Below are 24513 nucleotides of genomic sequence, written 5' to 3' on the forward strand. Positions count from 1 at the left end.
CTATACCTCTATATCTATATTAGTTGAACATTTCTATATTTCTGTACCCATGTTAATTGGACATTTCCTAGAAGCCCTAGAAAGATCTGACTATTAACCATGCAAGCTATAGGAGAATGTATAACTTTTTTTGAGAAAATATTATGCAGGCGGTCCGTACAATACAACTGCCCGTTAAAATTAGTTATCTTAGACGGGTGCTCTATTCAGACCGCCTGCTACGACGAATTATCGTATGCGGCCGGTGGAGCATGACAGCCTGAGACACTCAATATATTCATGCGGTTAGTGCTGCTAGCCTGTGATAGCGGCTATTATCGCAGACGATAGGACCTAGGTAGACCATGCAACCACCTGCATAGACTTGTATTGACCATCTGCGTAGAGCTGTATTATTGTATGTCTGTGATCTTAGATTGTACAACGCATTAATTGTGGGTCAACATCTGCCTTTAGCTTTGTGGGCTTTTTCCAAGCCCGTATGTGACTCCTAAAATTATCATAGGTTGATTATTCCAGGGTCACCTTTTGACATATTAAAACAAAATTTAAACGGTATATTTATGAACGAAAATAATTTATAAATAAAACTTTTATATACGTGTTTATAGCGATCTAAAAGACAAAGCTAAAAATTTTGTTTTTTGAAAAAACCTCAAAATTAACTCCAAATTCAAAATTCAAATTCAAATTTTAGGTTATAAGCACAACCTAAAGCCAAAAGATGGGGCGTTGGAGTCTAATTAACATGGTTTAAGAGTCATGAACACATTATCATACGTTGATTAGTTTGTCATGTATAGGAGTCCTAAACACTAGTGCTCCATTCTCCCTTCTTTTTTTCCAAACGTAATTCAATAGGACTGCTACACGGTTTAACCATGTAAATTGGAAACAAACCAGCATGCCCATCTTTTGCTTCATATTAAAAAGCTGTCTGCATGAGCGTAGGGGTTATTGTTTGGCTATTTTAGAGAAAATACCAAAAGGTATATTTGCGAATAAAAGATAATCTGTGAATAAAACTTTTATATACGTGTTGTTATCACTCTAAAAACAAAGTGTAAAAAATTAAGTACGATAAAAATCCCTAAAATTAATTCTATTTAAGGTTGAAGATTTAAATTTTAGCTTATAAGCAAAAGTAGAGACAAAAGGAGGAGCGTGCAATATTTCTACACATCAAGATTTTTTCTAATAATAGACACCAATGTTTTTGGAAGTATAACTCATCACTTTTTGTCACCTTATCTGAACATATTTATCACCTGATTAACTTTTTTATAAATTAAAATCAATCACAATATTTGTTCAAAAAAAATCAACCACAAAATATAGGCTAGTGAAAACCAATGTTGCGCATATTGTCACATTAAATATTTATTTTTGTTTTGATGACACAAATAGTTGTGCACATCTACTCCACGGTACACCAACTAAGTTTACTCTGTCTTCATTTTTAATTTATTATTTTTTAAATTCGACGGCTAAAATTATTTTCTTACGATCGGACGTCTAGTACGAAGGCACCCCTCCTTACTTGGACTTTATGTATATTAGAGATTTTCATAATTAGACATTATCCTTTTAGGTTGAAACATGGCAAACACTTTCTATGTATTAGATACTTTATATAAATATAAATATATAGACTTTTTAATCATAAAGTTTTAATAAATATGTGATGTATACCTTTAGAATCAAAGTTTAATCATGGCATCAGTGTGGCATGCACGATAGCATAAGCCAGCACGAGACAATGTTATGACATCGGCAACCATACCACACAGTAAAGTTCATATTTAACACCATGCCATAGTTATGCTAACCATACAATGATCAAGGCTCTAGACAACTTTGGTTGGATGCCTAAATAGATAAATCACTAAAAATGACATCAGAGATAAATCTCTGGGAAATAGAAATGAGTACTTGGTGTTCTAGAAATATTTTGTTGGCACCATTATTTTTATGTGATAAATAAATTTCTAAATCTATAAAATGACGCATCACTGCAGAATATTTTTTAATCATAAAGCATGTATGCACCTCCTAAATAATAAGTAACCAGAAACACAACCAATAAAACAACACAACTAATTTCACTTTGTTAAAAACTTGTGGTATTTTTTGAATCGAAAAGAACTCATGTGATAAATATTTGCTAGGTATTATACGTTCAATTAATGTTTGATTTCAATTTTCTTTTATGTAATATAAGGAAACACAATGATATTTGTTTTTAAACTCACAGAAAATTGAGACTTTAAATTACATGCTATTTGAGAGTTGCATAGTTGTTTTGTTCATCTGATATATAAAAACATAAACAATTATTTATTTAATATAAGGAGTCAAGAAGCTATATGGAATACAACTCATGTTTGCATAGAGTAACTTTCACTAAATTTATCTTTAAAGTGTTTAGATTTTATATTAACATTAGATAATAGAAATAAATTATTTAATTAAAGTTTTCTTTACAATCTCTAAATTTGATATTATAGCGATTATGAAAGTTGTGCATGAACTTGTCATCGCTATGTTTCTAAAATTGGTGTATAAACTTGAAAGTTTGCACTTGCAATGTGCAACAAACAACTATTAACTTGTGGTTTGTTTTGCTATTTTTATCAAAGTTCATTGAGTTAATCAGAGTACCATATGCTCGATAAACAAAGAACTTTGAATGGTTGATTTATATGATTGTATTTAAAAGAATTTTAGGATATCTAATTTGTATTAATAAACAAAGCTGTAGTGTTAGCACGCAAGGTTATAAACTAGTGAAGAATTAATACTTCATTTCCATGTGACAATTTAAATTATTTATAAAATTTTAATTATTTGAATATTGGCATTATTGAGGAATTTCCCGATTCCATTAATGCGCGGTCATGCAATACAGGTGGAAAACTAGTTACTCGATGCCATATAGTTAAATTGGATTTTGTGAATGTAGTACAATATTGTACTGTAGAACTGGGTATTCTCCCGATCGATGACATTGTTAAATTAGTTATATCAACATTTCTTTATTCTGGAAATATATATAAAATGAATCATGTGTGTTGGTTTGCCCTGCTAGCTAGGTGGATCCACGAGGTATAGATATCTTCGTTTGTGCATTAATTAGTAATATATATCATTTGTTTTTTTTATAATGGATAATCCGGCTTTGACTTCAAAAGAAGCTACAACCAGTTATTATAGTTTGAGGTTCATAAATAAGAGCAACACCAAATTGACCAAATCTCTAGACAATGGACTTTAAACATAAACAAATAAATCAAGAAGAAATCATGTTGCTAAATCTCCAGCTGAAATTCACAAAGATTTGCATGATGGATTCAAGCTTCCGGCAGGCATCGTAGATCAAGTCCTTGTTATTGTCAAACTTTTGTAGTTGCGCCTAAAACCGGCACCAATATGTTACCCTGAATAATACTTGCATATATATATTTTAGATGAAGATTTATCAAAAATCATATCATTTCTAATCAATCATAGAGCCCAACATAAAACAGATGCCCCTAATAGAATTGTTTTTACAATCTTTGATTGAACTCCATTCAACCATCCTTCACCCATATGAGTAAATCTTGTTGGTATATTCAACCCAAAAACGTTAATGACTCTCCATAGGAATTTACTAAAATGACAATCGAAAAAAAGATGTTGTATAGTTTCTTCATTAAAACAATAACAATACTTCTTATCATCTTCCTGACTAAATTATCCTTTGTTAAGACCACCCCTTATATATCATTTGATGGCCCAGCGATAATGTAGTTGTGCAAATTTCAAATACACGCCAGCTTGACAACACTAAATGTTGCTAGCTTACATCGATCGACTGCATACCAAGTGGCCGGATCGTCATTGATCAGTTTAGTCAGGCTTATTAATTCTTGATCTGGTCTAGTCATGCATGCTCTTGGTGGCCCAAATTAGTCACAATTAGACATATTGTATTTGACAAGAAAAATACACAGAAGTGATTTTCATGAGACCTAGCTCCATAACTTGGTCACTATTCCCTGCAATATGGATACTTCATACGTGCCACACCATCCTTCTTGAAACAGACACTACGAAAATATATATTCACAATACATATAATGTAGAAAAGGTTTTTGTATTAGGACATGTGCAAATTAATTTATATATTTTTTAATTTCCTATGGTTTTTTTACTAGCTGCTCTCTCCGTTTTAAAATGTAATTTGTATTTTATTTTTGTTGGATAAGACTGACCAATAGTTGCTTTAGTAATCGCAAGATATTTTTGTAGAAGAATCTAATGACATCAATTTTTGCCACAAAAGTTACGTTAAAATAGAATATTGTTGGTTATAGTTTTGTCCTAATGAAATAAAACATTGTTTATATTTTAAAATAGAGGGAATAGTTTGTTTCTAAGTCCCAAAATTTTTTTTTCATTCTTAATATGTACTTTGTGGCCGGACATGTACGTCTTGATCCAGAGGTCGAATCGATTTTCATTATTGAAAACATACAAGAGTTGGCTTCGATCCTAAACGGCAGATAAATGTATGAAATCATGAAGATGCGTGCTTATTAGGCGATCAAAAACACGATCTAAATATGTCACGGTTCCCGTGATATTCACAGAAGCTAGTCTTCACTTATTTCATATTATAAGATAGTATTTTGACCATAGCCAGATTCACCACCAGATCAATATATATATTTCATATATGTATCTAAATTAATTAATACTTATATAAACCTATAAATAATCAAAAACATCTTATAAAATAACATAAAATAAAGAGCATATTTCCTATCCTTAAGAAGGTATTATAAGGTAACACGGTTTTCTATATAAATTTTGGTACTTTTAGTATCTAACGTATCAAGAGATACTAAATTTTACATAAAAAACAGCGTCAATACATTCTATTAAATTGTTCTATAATAAATATTATATATATATAAAAACATTTTGTGCATTCCTATGCGATATGCATTCCCTAGGCCCCATACACAACAGACCACACTGCTGTACCTACTCTCTACAGTACGTGGACCCTATCTAGCTAGCAGAGTATGAAAGACGGTACAAACTGATTTTTCATGGTGTCGTATGCCATTGTCTGCTTACATACGGGCTTGTATTCGGCAGCAAAAAAAAAACTAAAAGGTACAGAAATACGGCGAAAAAGAATTGGATATGCAAGAAATCTACAGGAGAGGAATTTGAAAGAGAATCTCAGGCAGGCCGGCCCCACACATGAACAAGCCTCCAAAGCCCTGGCCTGACACGTACACATCCCTGGCCGGCTGGCCTGCCTTGGGGCCCACTGCACAGAGAATGCAATGCATGCACGACTGATCGGTTGAGCTAGAGTTGCTTGCAGCTTAGAGTGGGTCCGTCTCGATGGAGAATTTTTTACGGTCTCTTGTCACATCGAATATTTATACGTTAATTAGTAGTATTAAATATAGACTGATAACAAAACTAACTATATAAATAAAAGCTATTTCACTAGACAAATTTTTAAGCCTAATTAATTCATGATTAGTAAATGTTTACTGTAGCATCATATTTGATAATCATGGACTAATTAGGCTCAGTAGATTTGTTTTGCGAAAAAGTCTAGAGTATAGGGATAGTTTTATTAATAGTCTATATTTAATACTTCTAATTAATGTTCACACATTTAATGTGATAAGGACTAAAAAAGTCCTAGAGATCCAAACAGGGTCTCAGAATTGAGAGAAAGTGCTTCGATTGTTCTTTCTTATATGACTTTTTGATCCTATCTAAATGTATACGTGTGTTTATAATCTTAAATCTTAGACACATAAAAAACATGTATATTGATAAAGGGATAAACCTAAAATATCATATAATATAAAACGAAAAGAATACTAGTTAAGTACAAGTTTTTGTCGCGGCTCTTGAAAATGTATAGGTTTTAGGTTGAATCTACGCTGCAAATAGAACGATCTTTACATTAACACAATCTATATTAGGTGGGGTCTTTACCATTACCTCAGGTATATAAAGCTAATCCGAGGATTTTTTTAAAAAAAATATATGAATCCTACAAATGATGATACTGTATACTCCCTCTAGTCGGATAATTCTTTTTTTTTTCCTTCTTTTTGACAACGTACAACCACTGCACTTAACCACACAAGATTAATCCAGCGAAGCAAAATTCAATGGAATGGAAATATATTTATAAGTATATATTGTAAGAGTAGCTCTTGTATCAGGGCAAGTCAGGTTAATATATAGAGTAATTAATCAGAGCATCTCTAATAGCTCATTTAAATTTGGTCCTCTATATCTTAGTTTGGAGGGTTATCTAAAAGTTTTATCCTCTATATATTTGTGTGCTCTAGCAGATTATCCATATTAGAGCATCTATATTCTATTCTATTATATTTTATTGATACATGTAACTACCGTGTATTTGTTTTATGTTTTATAGTGGTAAAGTGGGGACAATTAAGTTTTAGATGATGGAGCTCTCCTGATATAGAAGACATATAAAAATAGAAGATGAAATAGATGTTCTGTTAGAGTACTATGTTTGCCCTCTATCCTTCATTTTTAGGATAGATGAGGGGATAAAACAGCTGGTGGGGTGCTGTTAGGTACTGGCTGGCCGGCTGGCACCTGTCGATCTCTGCCTGCATATGTGCTAAGCTAGATCCGTGTTTGGGATTAATTTTGCGTTACATTAGTACTCATGTAATATCAGCTTAGGTAGAGCTAGTCGTTACAAGGGCGCTTATGAAGGCCATTTTTATTGACGGTTGTTTAGAGCAAGTATAATAGCAGGCTATAAGCTAGCTAAATGCTGTTGTGGAAAAGAGAGTTGAGGAGAGAGAGGAGAAGCTGCCTATAAGCTTGTAGCCAGCTCATGCATAAGAACCAAGACATTATATGAGAGAGACATGTAGGTACTGCATTAAAGATGAAGAGTGGCTATAAAAAGACTATAAAAAGTCTTATAGCCAGCTTGTTGGCTATATTATTAACTCTTACTATCGGAGCATTTAACATTTTACCACTTTTAGAAATAACACATAACATATTTGTCCCCCGCTGTCTATGACACGTGGGGCCTCATGTGTCTATGACACGTGGGGTCTCATGTGTCTATGACACATGGGTCCAATAACAAATATGTTAGTGACATTTCTAATAGTAACGAAAAAGTTAATTATTCCCTGCTGTCGCCTGGATGTGAGAATGCTCTCACGCAGGCGGTCGGTGCCACCAGCAAAAAGATGCAATCTTTTCTGTAGCCTTCGGTGGCCGGTGGACCCGTGATAGCGTGTGGTACGTACGCGTGTCCATCAGAATAGAACGCCCTGTGGTCGTCTACGGTCGTGTTGATCTTTCCAGACGGAGATAAAAACTTATTTAATTTTTATAATAGCCATTTAATATGGTAAGCTATAACATTAAAACTCTATTTTACAATGGTAAAATGGTGACCTTCAATGTAGATTTTTTTTAAAAAAATATGTGGTTTAGTAATTCGAAAAACGTCATGCAAAAGCCGATTAAAAAAAAATCTGACAATAACCACCGTAAAAGAATATATGATCTATCGACGGGTAGCTACGTATACGGTATGCGTACGTACTACATGTTTAACCATCCCATAAGTTAACTTAACACTCCCTCGTTTTTCGCGTACGCTTTCTGAACTGCTAAACGTGGTATTTTTTGCAAAAGTTTTCTATAGAAAGTTGTTTCAAAAAAATCATATTAGTCTATTTTATATTTTTTTAATAATTAATTAATTATATACTAATCTATTATTACGTTTTTCGTGCCAGGATATAAGTTAACTTATACCCCTGTACCGAAACGGGGCCATATTCCGACGAGGAATTGAAGCTTAGTTTTTGCCCGGACCCTCGATACGTACGTGCTAGATTTGAACAGTACATATGAATTATGTGCATATTGGCCCGGCCGGTCGATATACATGTAGGGCACATATTATATATATAGCTCAAGTAGATCAAGCTAGCCAGCAGCAGCATGCGGCGACACATGAGATGGATCGATCAATCGAACGAAGGGCGTAGTTAACTGTATTTACGGATTTCCGTGTTAATGTTCGATCGCTTATTTTATTTAAAAAAATTATAATTTATTTTTAAAAAAATAGTCACATATAAAATAGTATTCATGTTTATACTAACCATAAAACTTTTTAAATAAGACAAACGATCAGATCTACGTAAATGACGTAAAAATGCACCGATCTTAAAGAAAGGAGGGATCAGTAGACATGCATGTCACTATTGGTAGCTACTGTGTGTCTGTCTGCGTGATGCATGGGATGCAGATCGTGCAGAGGGGCATTGGCTCTCATGCGTGTGGCCCATGCATATATAGCATGCCCATCATGCATGCTGCCCTCCCTTGTGAGACACAGTGCCCGCCTGTCTCCCCGTGACACATATTCGTCGCCGCTAACTGAGATCGATATATATCTTCTCTACTTCACCTACCCTCCCTTCGCTCATGGAGATCAGTCCGGCCGTCAGCCGGTCGGTCCGTCGTCAGTTGCTCATCCATCGCTCATGTAGTCGTGTCGCATATTTCGCGTGCCCAAGCTGCCAACGCCCTATGCATCCACCTACATTGCGTACCACCCTCGCCTTATCCATATCTTCTGTGGAGGTAGCACGGCAATGCTCCTGCTATCGTCGGCAAAGCTATTGAAATTCTTTCTAAAATTTTATTATAAAGATCAATTAAAATATTTCATACCCCTATGATATTCTTATTCGCCAGATATCCGCTACCGATCAGATGACCAACGCCTGCATTGGAGACATCTTTGTAGGCGACCCTCGTAATGTGCTCGCTTGCGATGCGTGATTTTCACGATCGTGGCACTAATATGCTCGTTTGTAATAATGCTCTTCGCAGGTAAGTGCATAATCCCGCCTGTCTGCCTATGTCCATTTAGGCCAGTAGCTATGCCTAATATTTCTATTTTAAATATTTTCTGGTAATTGTAGTAATGTGTTTATATATAATTAGTTATGGGACAAGACAGTGACCACACAAGTAAACTAAATGATATAATAGCAAACAAAGATCAATAAGTAATATTAAAAATATACATAACACATTTACATGTTTGGAAAAATCTAAGTACAAACAGTAAGAACTGGCATGTACAGTATATAATTTAGAGTTTTCTTCCATTCTCTCGAAGTCTTAAACTAATGCTCTATAACCACTTTCTTCATTGAAAATGAGCCGAGGTGACAGCATACCTCGCACATGATGAAGTGACATATGTCGGTGCGCGTGTTTTCCAATGTTTTGTTGTCCATGCGTTGCACAACTGTTGCAATACTTGAAAGTTGTAACACAAAATATCGGTAACATCATTATTAACTATTGATTAGGACGGAACACTAGAACATGGCTATATCAGAACTTACATAGTTAGGGTTGATTACAAATCTTCACCTTACCATCTTATACACATAGTATTCGTAGCAAAGTGAACCTGCTAGTTACTTGATCACTATAATGAATAGTAGGATTGTATGTTCATGAGCTATGTATTTAAAAATAAATGAAAACATGTGCTCAATGGTTCATATTTAATGGCCTTTTTGTTTTGACCCTAAACTTGGCATTTGGATCATCTACCGGCCCTCCAAGATTTTGTAGGTGTTCATGTAGCTGTAATTAAATAATTAATTAACATGTGTTAGAAATCTATTTTTAAACACCGGGAAAGAATCTATGCAAATATGTATAATTACAAATTAAGAATAGACATGACTTCCATATATCGACCTTTCTTGTAGTCCAATGGGTCTATGAATACAACCCTTTGATCGTTGGAAAATATCATAAACAATATGTGGTGATCGCTAAAAAAACATGTCAAATGTGTAATGAATAACAATTAAGGAAATTATTGGGATAGCAAAGTGACGATTAACACCAAAATTTGGTAAGTTCCCGTATTGGATTCTGATAAAGAAATGTGCAATCGCCGATAGAAATTTTATACGGAAGAATTCGAATTCGACAGGGAATCGTGAAGACCAAGGCATGGGCGGCATAAATTTATCTGTTAATTAGAGTTAGTTAGGATTTTATTTTATCTCTAAGAGATTAGAGTCCGATCGGGAATTGTGTGTGTTTTATCCAATAGGAGTTAGAGATAGAGTCCGTATAAGACTAGTTTGTTATTTCTTTTTATCTATTAGGAGTTGTATGCCGTGTCCAACACGACCTAGCATCAATCCAAGGGTATAAATATGTATGCCTGGGGTCATTGTAAATCATCTACACATCAATTAGATCAAATACTTTCGGCGCATCGCCAGCCTCTTCCGAGGTTTCAACTCCGGCGGAACTTGGCACCTAACGTGGGGCTGCATCGTCTCGATCTCCGACGAAGGGGTAAGTCCTACGTTCCACCGGGCCACGGTAATCGGTCAGCTAGATTAGAACTGTCTTGGTTCGGTTTGATCTTCTAATCTAGTTGCGCAATTGCTAGTTATCGTATCAGTTTCAATATAGTACTGTCTCGGTTAGGTCCGATCTAGTAGATTGTGTTTGTCAGATAGTATATATCAGATTGATATATTTTACTCATTGTTTTATCGGAGTACCAGCCGATAAGTTACCAGTCATCGGCTCGTTGGCTTGATTACAATCTAGATCTGTTTAGTATCTAGCCTGACATTGCTAGGTCTATTATTGAACTGTCTCAGTTGGTCCGATCTTCTATGATTATTCTTATCAATCTGGGCTAGGTATTTTATAGATCTTGGTTTTTTGTCCGCCGTCTATAGCCGATGATTTGTGCCGATTTACATGCTTATCGTATTTACATCAATAGAGTAGCCGATTGCCTTACTGCATTATTTCCATACCAATCGGCTTGATTTAGTTAAGATCGACAGTTATTTATGTTGCATCGACTTATGAGAATTACATGTAAATTGGTTTTAGCCGATCGTAACATATGATTAATTGTTTATTCCAAGTAATTCGTCGGTTTATTTATTAGCCTTATTGATCTTCATGTTTCCTATAATCATATCGTGCTTGACTGCATACTGTCTTGGTTAAGTCCAATCTCTGTATGTCTAGTTCGATCTGGTTATAGGGGCTTGTCCGATCGACTAAGATTAATAAGTGTCTTGGCGGATTATGTTCGTCTAATATTTAATTCAAGTCTATTTCTATCGAGTTTCTAGCCGATCCAAGCTTTTTACAGGCGATTGCTTTGCCTATCGGCTAACCGTTGCAGCATCAACACCCGTTCGATTGGATTATTAGTCACCTATCGGCTCGATAGCCGATCGGCTTGCTTTACTGTTTATCTTGTCAGCTCCAGGATCAAACTGACTGGCATGCCCGCGCATCCTAAGATTTAGGTTCTACACTGGAGCTGTCTAAGATTGACTCCTAGGCCTACGTGTGTGACCGCTGATTGTTATTTTCAGCGTGAACAGTGACTTACTCAAAGTTATACGGTATCAATACGACTTCATTGTCCTTTAAGCTAGAAGTGTGTGCATTATGCATGTTGCCATCTCTTTCCTTTTCAAGAGGTGCGGCCTCTCAATGCACAACATTCCCCTCTTTTGTCTTGCCCTTTAGTGCCTTGCTGTTGGGCTTGAGCACAATCATGTGTTATATGTAGGCAATTCTAAATAAATTTAGGAATCCAATAGGATGACTCGTGCACTCTGCATGTTGGTATTGAGACCTACCGTGAACAATGAAATTGAACAAGTATATTAAATTGTAGAGGAAAAAAGTCTATTTTCCTCCTCCCACCCGAACTATTTTATTAGAGCACAGCGCCCTAAACTATATTTTTAGCTCATTTTACACCCCAAACCATTGAAAATTGTTCACTTTACTCTCTAAAGCTACTTCTATTTTTAGTTTTCTCTCTATATGTCACTTCATCATGTGTGAGATAGATGAAGAAAATCTTTTACAATTTCATCCTAATAAAATTTCAGGTGCATGTATCATCATAATTTGCCCTGAAATTTTGTTAGGACGATAGATGCATGACAACTTATATCTCGCTAATCTTTTAGAATTTTTAAAATGCTTATATAGGTTGGAGGCACCTTAGATTGATTTAACCATCAAAATTTTATACGTTCAAGCAAATTGTCAAGAAAAAGTAAAATATTTTTAAACTTTGGTAGTTGTGTCATCTACAGCTCCAAAAAATTCAGCTTAAAATACAACTTGTATTAACAAGAGCAATAAAGAGAAACATTATGAAGTAGTGAAGTGAACTATTTTCAATAGTTTAGGGGTAAAATGGGCCGAAAATAGTTTAAGGGGTTAACTGGTATAATCAATTAGTTTGGGTAGCAAAATAGACTTTTTCTCTTGGTAGAGAGTGTACAATGAATAGTGTTCTTCGCACTTATAGGCACCAGAGAATGACGATATTGATTTCCATCCTTCCCAATTTATACATATCATAAAGTTCCTGGCACTCGATATATCCAAATCTTGTCTTCCTCTCCAGACATGAAGGCATCATGTGGGAACTTCGAGTGATTTGCTTCAGCCCCTTCCCACCGGTACTCAAATTCCATTCATGTAGTCTTACCATTTGCCATGGGCTATCTCACCTTCATGAGGACTAATCTTATCCTTCACAATCTCACATAAACATTAGTCCTTGTCAATTGATTGTCATTAATCACTAAACAAATTTCGGAGCCTAGGTGCACTTTCAGTTTCATGTGAAATACACTTATTTCACATGGAAAAACGGTCGGTTTTGTGCGAAACACACCGTTTCGTCATGCAAAATGAGGATTTTTTGGTTTATATCAGAAACTATAAATTCTTCCAATTAATCAAATTGCAATAGTCTACACAAATTAAGTTCTAAACTACATATTCTTCACCATAATAAATATATCTATAATCCATATATTGGTTCAAACAAAATGAACAACCATATCCAATAAGTCGATACGTTCTAACATCCGAGAATGGCGAGCACTTCCAACACATGTAGATCTGCAACCATATCCATGATCAAACTCACATATCAACAACACATGTACATAGATCAACACATGAACATCAAAGAACATCAAGACAATAAGAAATAAATTCTCTCGGTAGGATGGATATTGATGGTGGATTCGGTAAGGGTAGCGGGCGATGAGGGGCACAACAGCTGGCAGTGGAGGTGTCGGCAACTAGTGGGTAGTGACTGAGCTCCAAAATATTTTGGCAGCTCTTCAAGATGTTTGTGCTCGTGGGACTCCTAAAATTTTTCAAGACTCCTCACCATCGGTATATATAGGGCAGGATCATTAGAGGTGCCAACTTAAGAGCCCGCCTACTCTAGGAGTATTTACAGGTGGGCGGCTTGTGAGTCCACTTGTGATATGAGTCTTTACATGTGGGCGTCTTAGGAACCCACCTAAGCTGATACCACCTAGGCCCACTAGTCAATGACATAAATTGAAACAAATTCTAACGTAAATAATACAAATAAATTCAATTATTTTAATAATAATGCAAATATTTCACATGTATAATTCTGTAATTAATAATGCATTTAAGATCAAATAAATTATCATTATGTCATAATTACTTCTAATAATAAATTCAAATCATGAAAGAGACCTCCGCTTCATGACAGAGGGGAGAGATTGCAATCTTCACAAAACATACAATGTCATTTGGATGCATATTCAATGGAAATCTTATACTAAGGGATCAAAATCTGAATAGTTTGAAACTTCGGTTTGTTGAAACTTTGTGATTTTTATATTTTCCATTTGGTTGAGACTTTGAGAAAGCTTCCAAAATAAAACTTGTGAATTGGTATGGGAAGTATTTCTTGGATTTATGGAATATTTTCCCGAGATATTCTTCATCAGTTTTAGTTCATTGTAAACGCCACTTACGTTATGTATTTTTCAGTTGAACTTCAAATTCCAAAAGTTCATCAATTTTCTTCAAAATATGGAATTGTAGCTAAATGTAGGGCCAGATGATGCACAATTTGAGGTTCGCTGATGAGTTGTGGACTTTGTATGAGCTTCACAACTAAACAAAGTGTTGCTATGAATTGTCCTACCAAATTGAATATTGGTGTTATCGGCTCAACCTAAATGAAGCTCAGCATGGATACCGCTGAAAGCAAAGAAAGGAAGATAAATTAATGACCAATAACACGCCATCACCATCGAAGCTGTGATGGTCATCACGGGAGCCACAACCTCTGCTGTCTTGGTAGTAGATTTGCATAACTTTAGGCCAACCTAACCATGTACCGGCTCAGGCCCGAGCCTAGATGTTCAAGCCCTGAAAACCCAAAAAATTCAGGGCCGGACTGAGAAGTGTCGGGCTCAGCCTAGGCTTTTTGGCTTGGCTTTTTGCAGGCTTGGCCCAAAGACCGGCCCGGGTTTTGAATAGCTTAACTTGGCAGACATCACAGGAGAGCCACCACCCTAGGAGGCACGACTGCCATCAAGGGAGGCATGGACACAACCATAGAGACCATGGCCGCTATCTTGGTCATCATCATGAGGGCATGACAATCGTCGTGTGAGCCATCGCCATCTTAGGAGCTACCACTGGCATGAGAATCACGACTGCTACCGGCACAAAAGTCACAACAACAACTGCCTAGCCAAGTCCAACCTTTTTGGCATACAGTCGACTAGATCAACCCATATGGACTCAAATATGATGCATTCTGATGCCCGCAGAGTAAGAGCGACTAACCACCACAAAATTCAACAACTTTGTGGTAAAGAAATCATCGGCGTCATTGATATGTCTAATCTGTAGCACTGGAGCACCAAGATCATTGCCTCTAAAAACTAGCACAACCAAATTAACATACATAACGTAACACCGATAAGGATACAAAATAGGATTGGCCCAAGCTACAAGAGGGATTGATTACAAGAAAACCAATATTAATCTATACTAACTTTATGAGGGGAAGGATCCCGACCCCTCTCCTAGCCGTCACCAACAACAAAGAGGGGTCGATGGAAGGACAGTCTTTTCTAGGTAGGTGGACAAATAACTCTAAGTTGATCTAGGCTTAAATTTAAGGCTGCGGTTGATAAGCGAATAGGCAAACGGCAAGAGTCTAAAAGTAAAGTAAGAAAACATTTGCCCATTAGTATATCACAAGATATATATTTGTGTTAAAATAACATTCAAACATGCTAGTTTACTCATAAGCAGTTATATGCTTAGCAATTAGGAATGCTAATATACTTCATTTCTTCACACAAAGACTCACCCACCCTCAGTCTCTCTCTCTCTCTCTCTCGGATGGAGTGTTTTGGTGTTGCATGCTGTCCGTCCGGTGCTGTGCATAGGCTTGTTAGCTAGCCAAGCAGCTGCAGTCGTAGGTGGTGCAGCGCAGCTGGGCATACAGCCCCAAAACACTGTCCTTTTGGCCCCCGGCCCCCCCATCCTGCACAGATTCCCCTTCTGCCAAACCCACCAAAAGGTTCCCTTGTCTACCTCCTCTCCCTCTCTCTCTCTGTCCAATGTACTACTACTAGTAGGAGTAGGAGTAGGAGGAGAGGTGAGTACCACATGCATCATGACCACTTTATTCCTCCCTTCCCAGAGACACAGATGAGAACAACGCTGTCTCACCTTTCCTGCTCCCTCCCCTCCTTTGCCACCTCCCTCTTTGTCCTTCCTCCCTTTGCTTGTTTGCTTGCAAGGAGAGCAACAAGTGAACCAATTGTAACATCATTGTCATCATCAATATTTTGTGATCAATATCTTGTTAAAATCCTACACCAATTTGCTACTCCCAAATCTTTTAGCCAAGCCAGCTATACCTTCTTACCTCTCTGTGCTTGCAATGTTAGTTTTGCATCTTGTGCATCTCTCCAGCTTGCTGTACCTACCGTTAACTCCGTCGTATAATAAGTGTATTTCTAAAATTTGAATTTTTGAAACAAAAATGTATTTACGGAGGAGTAGTTGTTGTTACATCAATCATCTCATATTAAAATCTCTATCTATTTACACGTGCATACCTTTCATTTCATATAATTTTCTTTATTTAAGAAGAGATGTTTAAGTTAGTTTTTAACTAATTTGACTCTACCTTGTCTAAAATATACTTATATTGGGACGGAAGGAGTAGCTTCCCATGTGTGTTGGTGGTACGTTCGTTGGTACGTCCCTCTGCTCTGGGTGACTGGTTGTTTCTCACATCGATGTGTCATTTTTTTGTAGGATATGTGCCACTGTGTGTGGCTCCCTGTATTTTGTTTCCTTGGCAGAAACAAACAAAAGGGAGAAAATCGGCGGACAAAGAGGCGATTTTGTAAGCATATACTACTATATATCGAAAAACACATGTACTACAAAAGATTAATTCCTCCACGTCGTACTTGGGAGAAATAAGGGCTTAATTCTGGTACAAGTCTGATCAAGGTTAGAGACCTGACTATTCATGTGGTATGGATATGCTTTGACCATTGAACGTGTGCCGGCAAGTGATTACTGTAAGCCGCTCGAAAAATTAAAATTGTAAAACTTAAATGGCAAGTTAATTTTATGGAGTTTTTTCGTCGTAATTTATTTTCAGTATTTAGATTTAAATCACTAAGAGCGTACGTATAAAAGTTTTTCTGGTTATTTTTTTGTTATTAATAAGCTATTGTGGCTTATACTGAGGCCGAGTTCGTTTGAAGGATGATAAGTTAAATTACCCCGGTACAAAAAACAGAGTAATAGATTAGTACATGATTAATTAATTATTAATTATTAAAAAAATATAAAATAAATTAATATGATTTTGTAAAACAATTTTCTATAAAAAACTTTTAAAAAAATACACCGTTTAGCAGTTTGGGATGCCGAACGCGGCCTGAGTTGTAGCTGAAAACAACACCAAAGTTAAAATTCTCCAAGTCGAAAACTACATATCCATTCCCACATATGTTTCTGCCAAAAAGGAATTCTGGGATGCAATTAATAACGTGGAGATATCGAAGACAGAAGGGGCTAGCTAATAGTGGACGGGATCATCCAGGAGTATATATGGAACGATGAGGGGATGCCCTCCCCTGTGCCTAGCGGCTTGTTTGCTTGCAGGATTTTTGAGCTGTACTTTGCTAGGATGCCCCCAGGCTTCTAAAAAGTATGCCCATTTTGTTTCCATGCGTTTGTTGCATTGCGGCCCGTTGCTTTTGTATGATTTCAGGCTTGGCTGCGAGTGATTTCAGCTCAGCTCAGCTAGCCTGCGTTTGCTCCGAGTTGCTACTACTACTACTGCTGCTCTGTGATGTGTGGCATTTTTGTCCGTTTGCTCCAGGTCTTAAAAAGAGTGAAATCCACGGCTTGGTTGTATTAATACTATCCCTGCTTCTGTGCCGTCTTAAGCATTGGAGTACTCCAGTAGATAGGATTGACCGTTCTTGGCCTCCTGGCTGGCAGTGGCACGCCAGTCATCCCTGAAGCTGCATGCTACCCCCTCTGATCACAAATACATGTATTTCAGGACTTCGACGTAGGTGGTGTTCTTTTGTCACGAGATTATCAGATGATTAGGATTTAGGATGATTTTATGATAGTCATTTGAGGTTATAAACAATGGGCTGTATTAAAGGTGCTCCTCCTTACCTATAGGGTGGCAAGAGCAAACAACAAATCCTAGCCATTGAAATTTTATTTGCTTTCTCAGAAAAAAATATTTTTTTATTTCAAATCAATAAATTACAACATAAAAGGAAATTGTCAAGTGGCGCCACTATTTTTGTTGGGCTCCCAAGCCAGCCATGCCTGTCACGACACAAGTGGTGTCGTATTGCCACCCTTGCTGCCATTATGACGGGCCATTGAGGATCTCTTATAACCGCGAGACCATGAATCCAACAATTGACAAGGCAATGACCGATTAACAAACCGAACCATTCTTGTGTTGTCGTTATGCCAAGGGTCTCTTGTTGGGTTCGAGGATGTGGAGTACAACTTGTAGATATCTAACAATTCCATGTCCAATGCCCACTACCTCTATGGCCTCACACGGAGGTTACAGATCCTCCCACACAACCCATTGGGCATCCCCGCAGTCCACCACCAACACCTCCCCTTCCTAGGTGTTCCCTTCATTTTCGAGTAGTCTCTTGAGATCCTGCACCCACAATCACTGACACTATTGCCTTCTTTATTTTGCCAAGATCTATCGTGATACCACATAAGTATGAACATGTTACTATTGATAATATGGTCCTAAATCGACATATTTTAATCCAGAAAAATAAGATACTAAATGATATGCATATAGTTAAATGATCTAGTGATGTGTTAAACATGAGCATGCTTTTAACGATATAAGCATAGGCATCATTAGCATTCACAAAGGAATGTAATCCTAGCATGGTGGTAAACATGAATACACTAACATGGACTAAAGCTTCTAATAATATGTTTAATACTAAGATAAGAGTAGTATAATATCCAAATAAAGCTCCAGTACTAGATGAGGCATTTTGAATGGAAAAATGTTAGTGACGACAAGCCAGCCACGCCTTGGCCAACTGGGTCGGCTCAGCGCACGACAGACCGCCCCCCTCCCCCCCCCCCCCCCCCCCCAAACACCTCAACTGGTTAATAGGGGCTCTCTTGTAGCTCTTTATTTAAGTTGAGATCTATTCACTTAAATTTTTTAGTGTGGTATTGATCCCCATAACATTAATTGTGGGTTAGTTGGAATTTATTAAAAATAAATCAAGCCTAGCCCATTTATTCCAACGGTTACCAGGGGTATCGGGTCTAGTACGGTTAGGTATTAGCCAGTACCGAGTTACCAAATCTGGTACTAATTAGAAATACCGCCTATATATCATACCATTTTATGAGGAAATACTAATGTACAATAGCAACACCTAATGAAAATGTTGCTCTAATTTGATGTTGTCGCTGGTCATATTGGTGAAGGCTATCGAGAATTTTCACTAAATTGGAGTTGCCTAATCTTCGAAAGGACATAGTCATATGCCACGGACTATAGTCGGATACAACTCAATATGCTAGATTTTTCTAAAGTAACTCAGTTGAACCCCTTATGCCAACCCACGTTTAGTTTTTTGTTTTTGAGGTGAATACTACTACTCCCTAGTGGTTTTCTAAAATGCTGTAAAAACCAATTAGTTTCGGTCAACTTCGTACGTAAACTGGCTTAAACCAATTGATTTCTACAAAACACATGGTATTACTTTTATCTTTTTACTTATGCTTATAAGCCAAAATTTAAATTTTCAACAGAGTTAATTTTGGTATTTCTTCATTATAGTTTATTTTCTAACTTTATCTCTTAGATCGTTAAGAACACGTATATAAAAATTTTATTTATAAATTATGTTTTATTTATAAATATATCGTTTGACTTTTTCAATGAAAAAACAAACAATCACAATCATCCCCATGAAAACCGAACGCTTTGCTAACACTGATGCCCAACAAGAAGAAGTACCACCACCGGTTTATTCGTGATGCCAGTGATTTCCACACGTCTTGCCAATTACCATCACGGCTGTGTTGCATAGTATTAGTAGGCTACATATAAAGATCTCAATGAGAGACATGCCTACTTGCAGGTAGTCAACCGTGGCGTTGAAGAGGACTCTCTGAAGCGGCCGACACGGATCTAGGAGTATAGGAGATGACCCCAGACCCTGACCCCCATCGCATTTTGCCAAGCCGTCCCGATCCTCCGCCACTTGAGCCAAACAACACTTGTGTACTCTCCTTCACCACCACCTTGTATTTTTCCTTAGCCACTCTGGCATACTGCACACTGCAGATCAGCTGGCTGCATTTGTGAAAAAGCCAAACAACATATTTGTAGCCAAAAGTAATTTATATAAACATATTCTTAGCGATCTAAAATCCAATACTGAAGAATAAATTTTGATGAATAAATCTCCAAAATCAACTCTAAATTTAAGGTTGAAAATTTAAATTTTGACTTATAAACATAAACATAAACACAAAGATGAGATGTTGAAAATTTAAATTTTAATTTATAAGCATAAACATAAGCGAAAAGATGAGATATACCAGTAGCACTGTACGTGTGCAACGTAACCACCTTATGTAACCACCTTGATCGATCATCGGTTGCTGCCGAAACAAGGATCCTAGGAACACAGAGGATCCCTTGTTTGTAAACTTAAACAAGAATATGGATTACTACTCAAAAGTCAAAACCATTGTCATCGTCATCATATCACTTATGCTGATTATAAGTCATTTAACCTATGACTTTACATGTAAAATTTTTATGCATCTTTAACGACTTAAAATCAATTGATAAAAAATCAAACGATGACAAAGACCAAATCAACTCTATTAAGCTTAATTTAAATTTTAGTTACAATTATTTATAAGACGAATGATAAGCGATGGAGGCAAATAATATAGGCCAAGGGGAAAATGCCCATACTAAGTATCCAGAGCAGGGGAAGCCAGAGTGAGTGCTTAGCTTCTTCTAGAATCCCCTGCACATTAAAAGCAAAGTGTACAAAGTGCATGCATGTTAAGAGGAAAAAAAAAATGCAGTGTCCAATTTGCATGTTAAGTGGTCCTTTTTTGTTTAGCCTAAACTGAAACCCCTGCTGCCTTCTCCAGACTCCAGAGCAATGCATGAGTGGCAGCTGGCAAACTACATCTACCAGAGACAAAAAAGAAGATTATGATTAACTAACCAGGCATAACCACAAGAACAGGATAAACAACAAACACCAGACCAAACATTCCAGTCCCGGTAGAATCATATGCTAAACACAAAACCACATCACGTGAACCCCCAGCTTGCTAATAAATAAAAGAAAATACTAGCAGCAGTACAAGATAAGAAAGCAAGAGGAATTTGATTCGATACTGGAAGAACAAGAATCCAGCTACCAAATCAATCTCTCTCTGTCTCACTCCCTTATCCTCTTAACCTCTTCACAAAGGGTTTGATTTATTATTGTTTTTCTTTTTCTTTTGTTCATGTGGGAACATGCATGTATGACAGGGTGCAGGTGTCAGATACGGATGGGCACAATACAATGGGGAAGGAGGATGCAAAGCAACAAAGCCAGCGTCAGGCCAGCCAGCATAGAGCACGGTTTGTATATATGTGCATATATGATTCAAACATACTAGTGATATATACATGTGTACATGTATGCATGCACTTGCTTCCAAGCCACACACACCAGAGGAATATCACACAGGCAGAAGCAAACAGGCCAGCAGCACATCGATCATAGATCACATACAAACACGCAATGCAATGCAATGTAATGTAATGCAGGAAGCATCAATGAATGAATGAATGTGTGATCTCTCTACCAAAGCAAACGAGCCACAAATCCAGCCAGCATGCAGTTGGCAGATACTAGACACCCTGCCAACTTCCAAAGCAAGCTCACTCAGCTGCTAATCCAGACAAAACCTGCAAATTTAATGCACTAACTAGTTGCTTGCTTGCTTGCATGCATGCATGGCCCCAGCAGCAGCTCCAGCTAAGCTCAAGAATGGAAATTTAGGGTTACAAATGTTCATCCTTGAAAAGGGAAAGGGAATGAAATGTGAGGAGAAAAAAAGGGGGTTAGTGTCTGATTAATCCCAAACTGGTGAACAAGAAGAAAAAAGAAAAAAGAAGAAGAGGAGACAACCAAGAAACAATGGAAGGAAAAGAAGAATTCTAGAAATGGGTCTCCTCCCATACATCGGAGTACAATGTAGGTAATAATGGCGAAATTTGGGGACCTTTTCACCAAAAAACTCTTCTCTTTTTTTTCTCTTTGGAAGTTCTCTAATAGCTAGTCATCGGCTCAGCGAAAAGGATGCACAATTGCGAGAAGGTCCCCCTACAATTAGTGAATTGCAGAGCTCGACTTCAGCGGCGGCGCCGGCGCCGGCGACGACTCGGGGGGCGGTGGTGGCGTCTCATACGTAGCCGTTGCGGCTGAGGTGGAGGAGGCCGGAGCTGCCGCACTTGGGGCACATGTCGGCGCTCTTCGGCACCATGAAGTACATGAAGCACGCCCGGCAGCCGGCCGCGACGAGGACGTGGCCGTGGTCGCCGACGGCGTAGCCGCTGCCGGCGCCGGACGCCGACTCGTCGGTCGGCGAGAACGAAGAGAGCGTGGACGAGACGGCGGAGCCCCGGCTGCTGCTCGCGCTGCTGCTGCTACTGCTGCTGCTGCTCTCCTCGTCGTCGCCGTCGCCGCCGTCGTAGCCGTACCCGTAGGCGCCGGCGCCGTAGCCGTAGCCGTAGCCGTAGCCGGCGTGCCCGCTGTCGTGCGCGCGCCACGCGTTGACCGCGCCCACGGACGACACGGAGGTGTACCCCGACGACGTGGTCGTCGACGCCGCGGCGGCGCGGCGCGCCCGCGCGCAGCGGCGGTGGGAGGTGGACGACGCCGAGCGCGACGTCGGCGACGGCGAGTAGGCCGACGACGAGCGCGGGTCGACGGTCGTCCGGGTCCCGTCCTCCCAGTTGATGTAGTACACTTGCCCCGTCTGCATCACCAACGTCAATCGACATGCACATTGCACAAACTCACACATCAAACAAAAAAACTTATCTTTTAAGAAGAAGAAACAAACAAAACCGAACTACCACAAGCTAATCTTGCGAATGGTGAAGATGATGATGGCATGGTGTTGAAAGAATGTGGTGAGCAATGTGCATGATGCATGGAGAAGATGGAGGAAATCTGCAACTGCAAGTACATTTTGGCCAGTGTCTGCAAGAACAATTAATGCAGTGGCATTCAGTTGCTTCCGTGAAACAAGGTTGATAACTGATGGCCTTAAGTACAGTTGCTTGGCAGACCAGAGAGGGAGAAAAGAATCTGGATCGAATGTGTAATGAATGCTGCTACTCTCTTTGTCCTCTTGTTTGTTTGCAAATCACAGGGCAGGGTTAGCAACCAAGAACATCACCACGTTCTCTTTTATCACTTTTGCTAGAGGGAGCCAACAAAAACAGAGAAATGGAACTCTGATCTTCAGTAAAGCTGTTCTACACTTGCCCCGCAAAAAAAAAAACTGTTCTACACTTCTACTTCACAAAATACTTACAAATGCATTGCATGTTATCTTCAAGAAAGGCCACTGAAACAAAAAAGAATGTTTTGCATGTGTGTGTACTCTGCTGCTGCTGGAGAGGTGGAGATGAACACTGGATTCCGGCGTCACATTTTCATTGGTACAGTCATTTTTTTCTGTTGAAAGTGGAGATATTTTTTATGGAGATGGGAGTGAAAGATTTCGCTTTGGTGAGAATCATCATCATCAGCAGCAGTGGCGTTAAGAAAGCTCTGTGACTAGGATTAGAGTCAAGACCAACAACAGAGCACTGTGGTCCAGAAGAAATCTATGGCGAAATCCAGAGTTTCTCAGATAGAGACAGAGCAAAAAGGAATGGATCTACAGGGACGTGTCAGAAATTTAGAAAGCAACACAGATCTGAATGCTCGCTTAGATCAGAAACCAACCAGAGCAGCCGAGATTTGAAGAAGAAGAAGCTACGCATTGATATCTTAAGACTCTTTTGGAATCTTTTCCATGGTTTCTTTTAATCCAGTGTTGGGAAAAAGGCCTCAATCTTTGTCAACATCATCATCAACTCCTCCCTCCCAAGAGAATGCAAATGAAATCTGAAAGAAACTGAGAAAAAGAAGACGCCTGAAATATCAAATATCTCCGGGAAGCAGTTGGTTGCGAGGAAGGAAAGAGGGATCCGAGATGGAGCGGCAAGGATCCAAGAACAAGAGAACAAAAGAGAGAGGGGGCAGGGTGAGGGGGAGAGAAGGGGAGCCAAGCAGAAGAGGGCCATCTCCTTCTCTCTCTCTCTCTCTCTCTCCAGTTCGAGCGGCCGCGCTTTCGCCATTAATGATCAAATGATTGATCCCAATCGAGCCCCAAACCCATCCACCTACCTCGGAAACTGTTGGCCATTTATATCCAAATGATTGGGGGAGCCGAGGTCGTCGCCGTCGATCCCCCCGTCGCCATCGCCGGCGGCGAGAACCGATCGATCGGGGGCCAAAAAGAAACGGAGAGAGAGGATTCGCGTGTATGCGTATGCGGAGGTGGAAGAGATGGCGCGCGTGTACGTACGTACCCGGATGTCGAGGCACTGCTCCCAGTGGTAGGGCAGGGCGACCTCGGAGTTGAGCTCCACGGTGACCCCCTCGCTGTCGTCGCTCCCCTCCGCCGCCGCCGCGTGGCGCCTGCCCCTCCTCCTCCCTCCTCCTCCTCCTCCCCCGCCGCTGAGGGAGCAGTTCCGCAGCGAGGAGGCGATCATCTCGATGTTTGGCGCAGTCATCAAGTCCACCACCACCCCCTCCCCCCCTCCCGACCCCAAAGTGGCGCGCCCAAGAACCAAACGGGCGGTGCGTCGTCGGAGGAGGAAGACGAGGAGGAGCAGAAAGGAACTCGCTTTTGCTGCCGCGCGCGGTGGCCGGTGGTGCG

The 24513-nt window shown here is 38.9% G+C and overlaps 1 protein-coding gene across 1 annotated transcript; it reads right to left on the bottom strand.

The window, feature by feature from the left end:
- Positions 1-21716: 21716 nt before the first annotated feature.
- On the bottom strand, positions 21717-24375 carry LOC121053437 (fibroin heavy chain-like). The gene is made up of 2 exons (XM_040520312.1): positions 24164-24375; positions 21717-22554 (listed from the first exon to the last, which is right to left on the bottom strand). The coding sequence occupies exons 1-2, from the start codon at positions 24365-24367 to the stop codon at positions 21979-21981; spliced, it is 780 nt and encodes a 259-aa protein (XP_040376246.1). The 5' UTR covers positions 24368-24375; the 3' UTR covers positions 21717-21978.
- Positions 24376-24513: the final 138 nt, after the last annotated feature.

This window comes from Oryza brachyantha, chromosome 2, assembly GCF_000231095.2.
Source record: "Oryza brachyantha chromosome 2, ObraRS2, whole genome shotgun sequence".
Taxonomy (NCBI): Eukaryota; Viridiplantae; Streptophyta; class Magnoliopsida; order Poales; family Poaceae; genus Oryza; species Oryza brachyantha.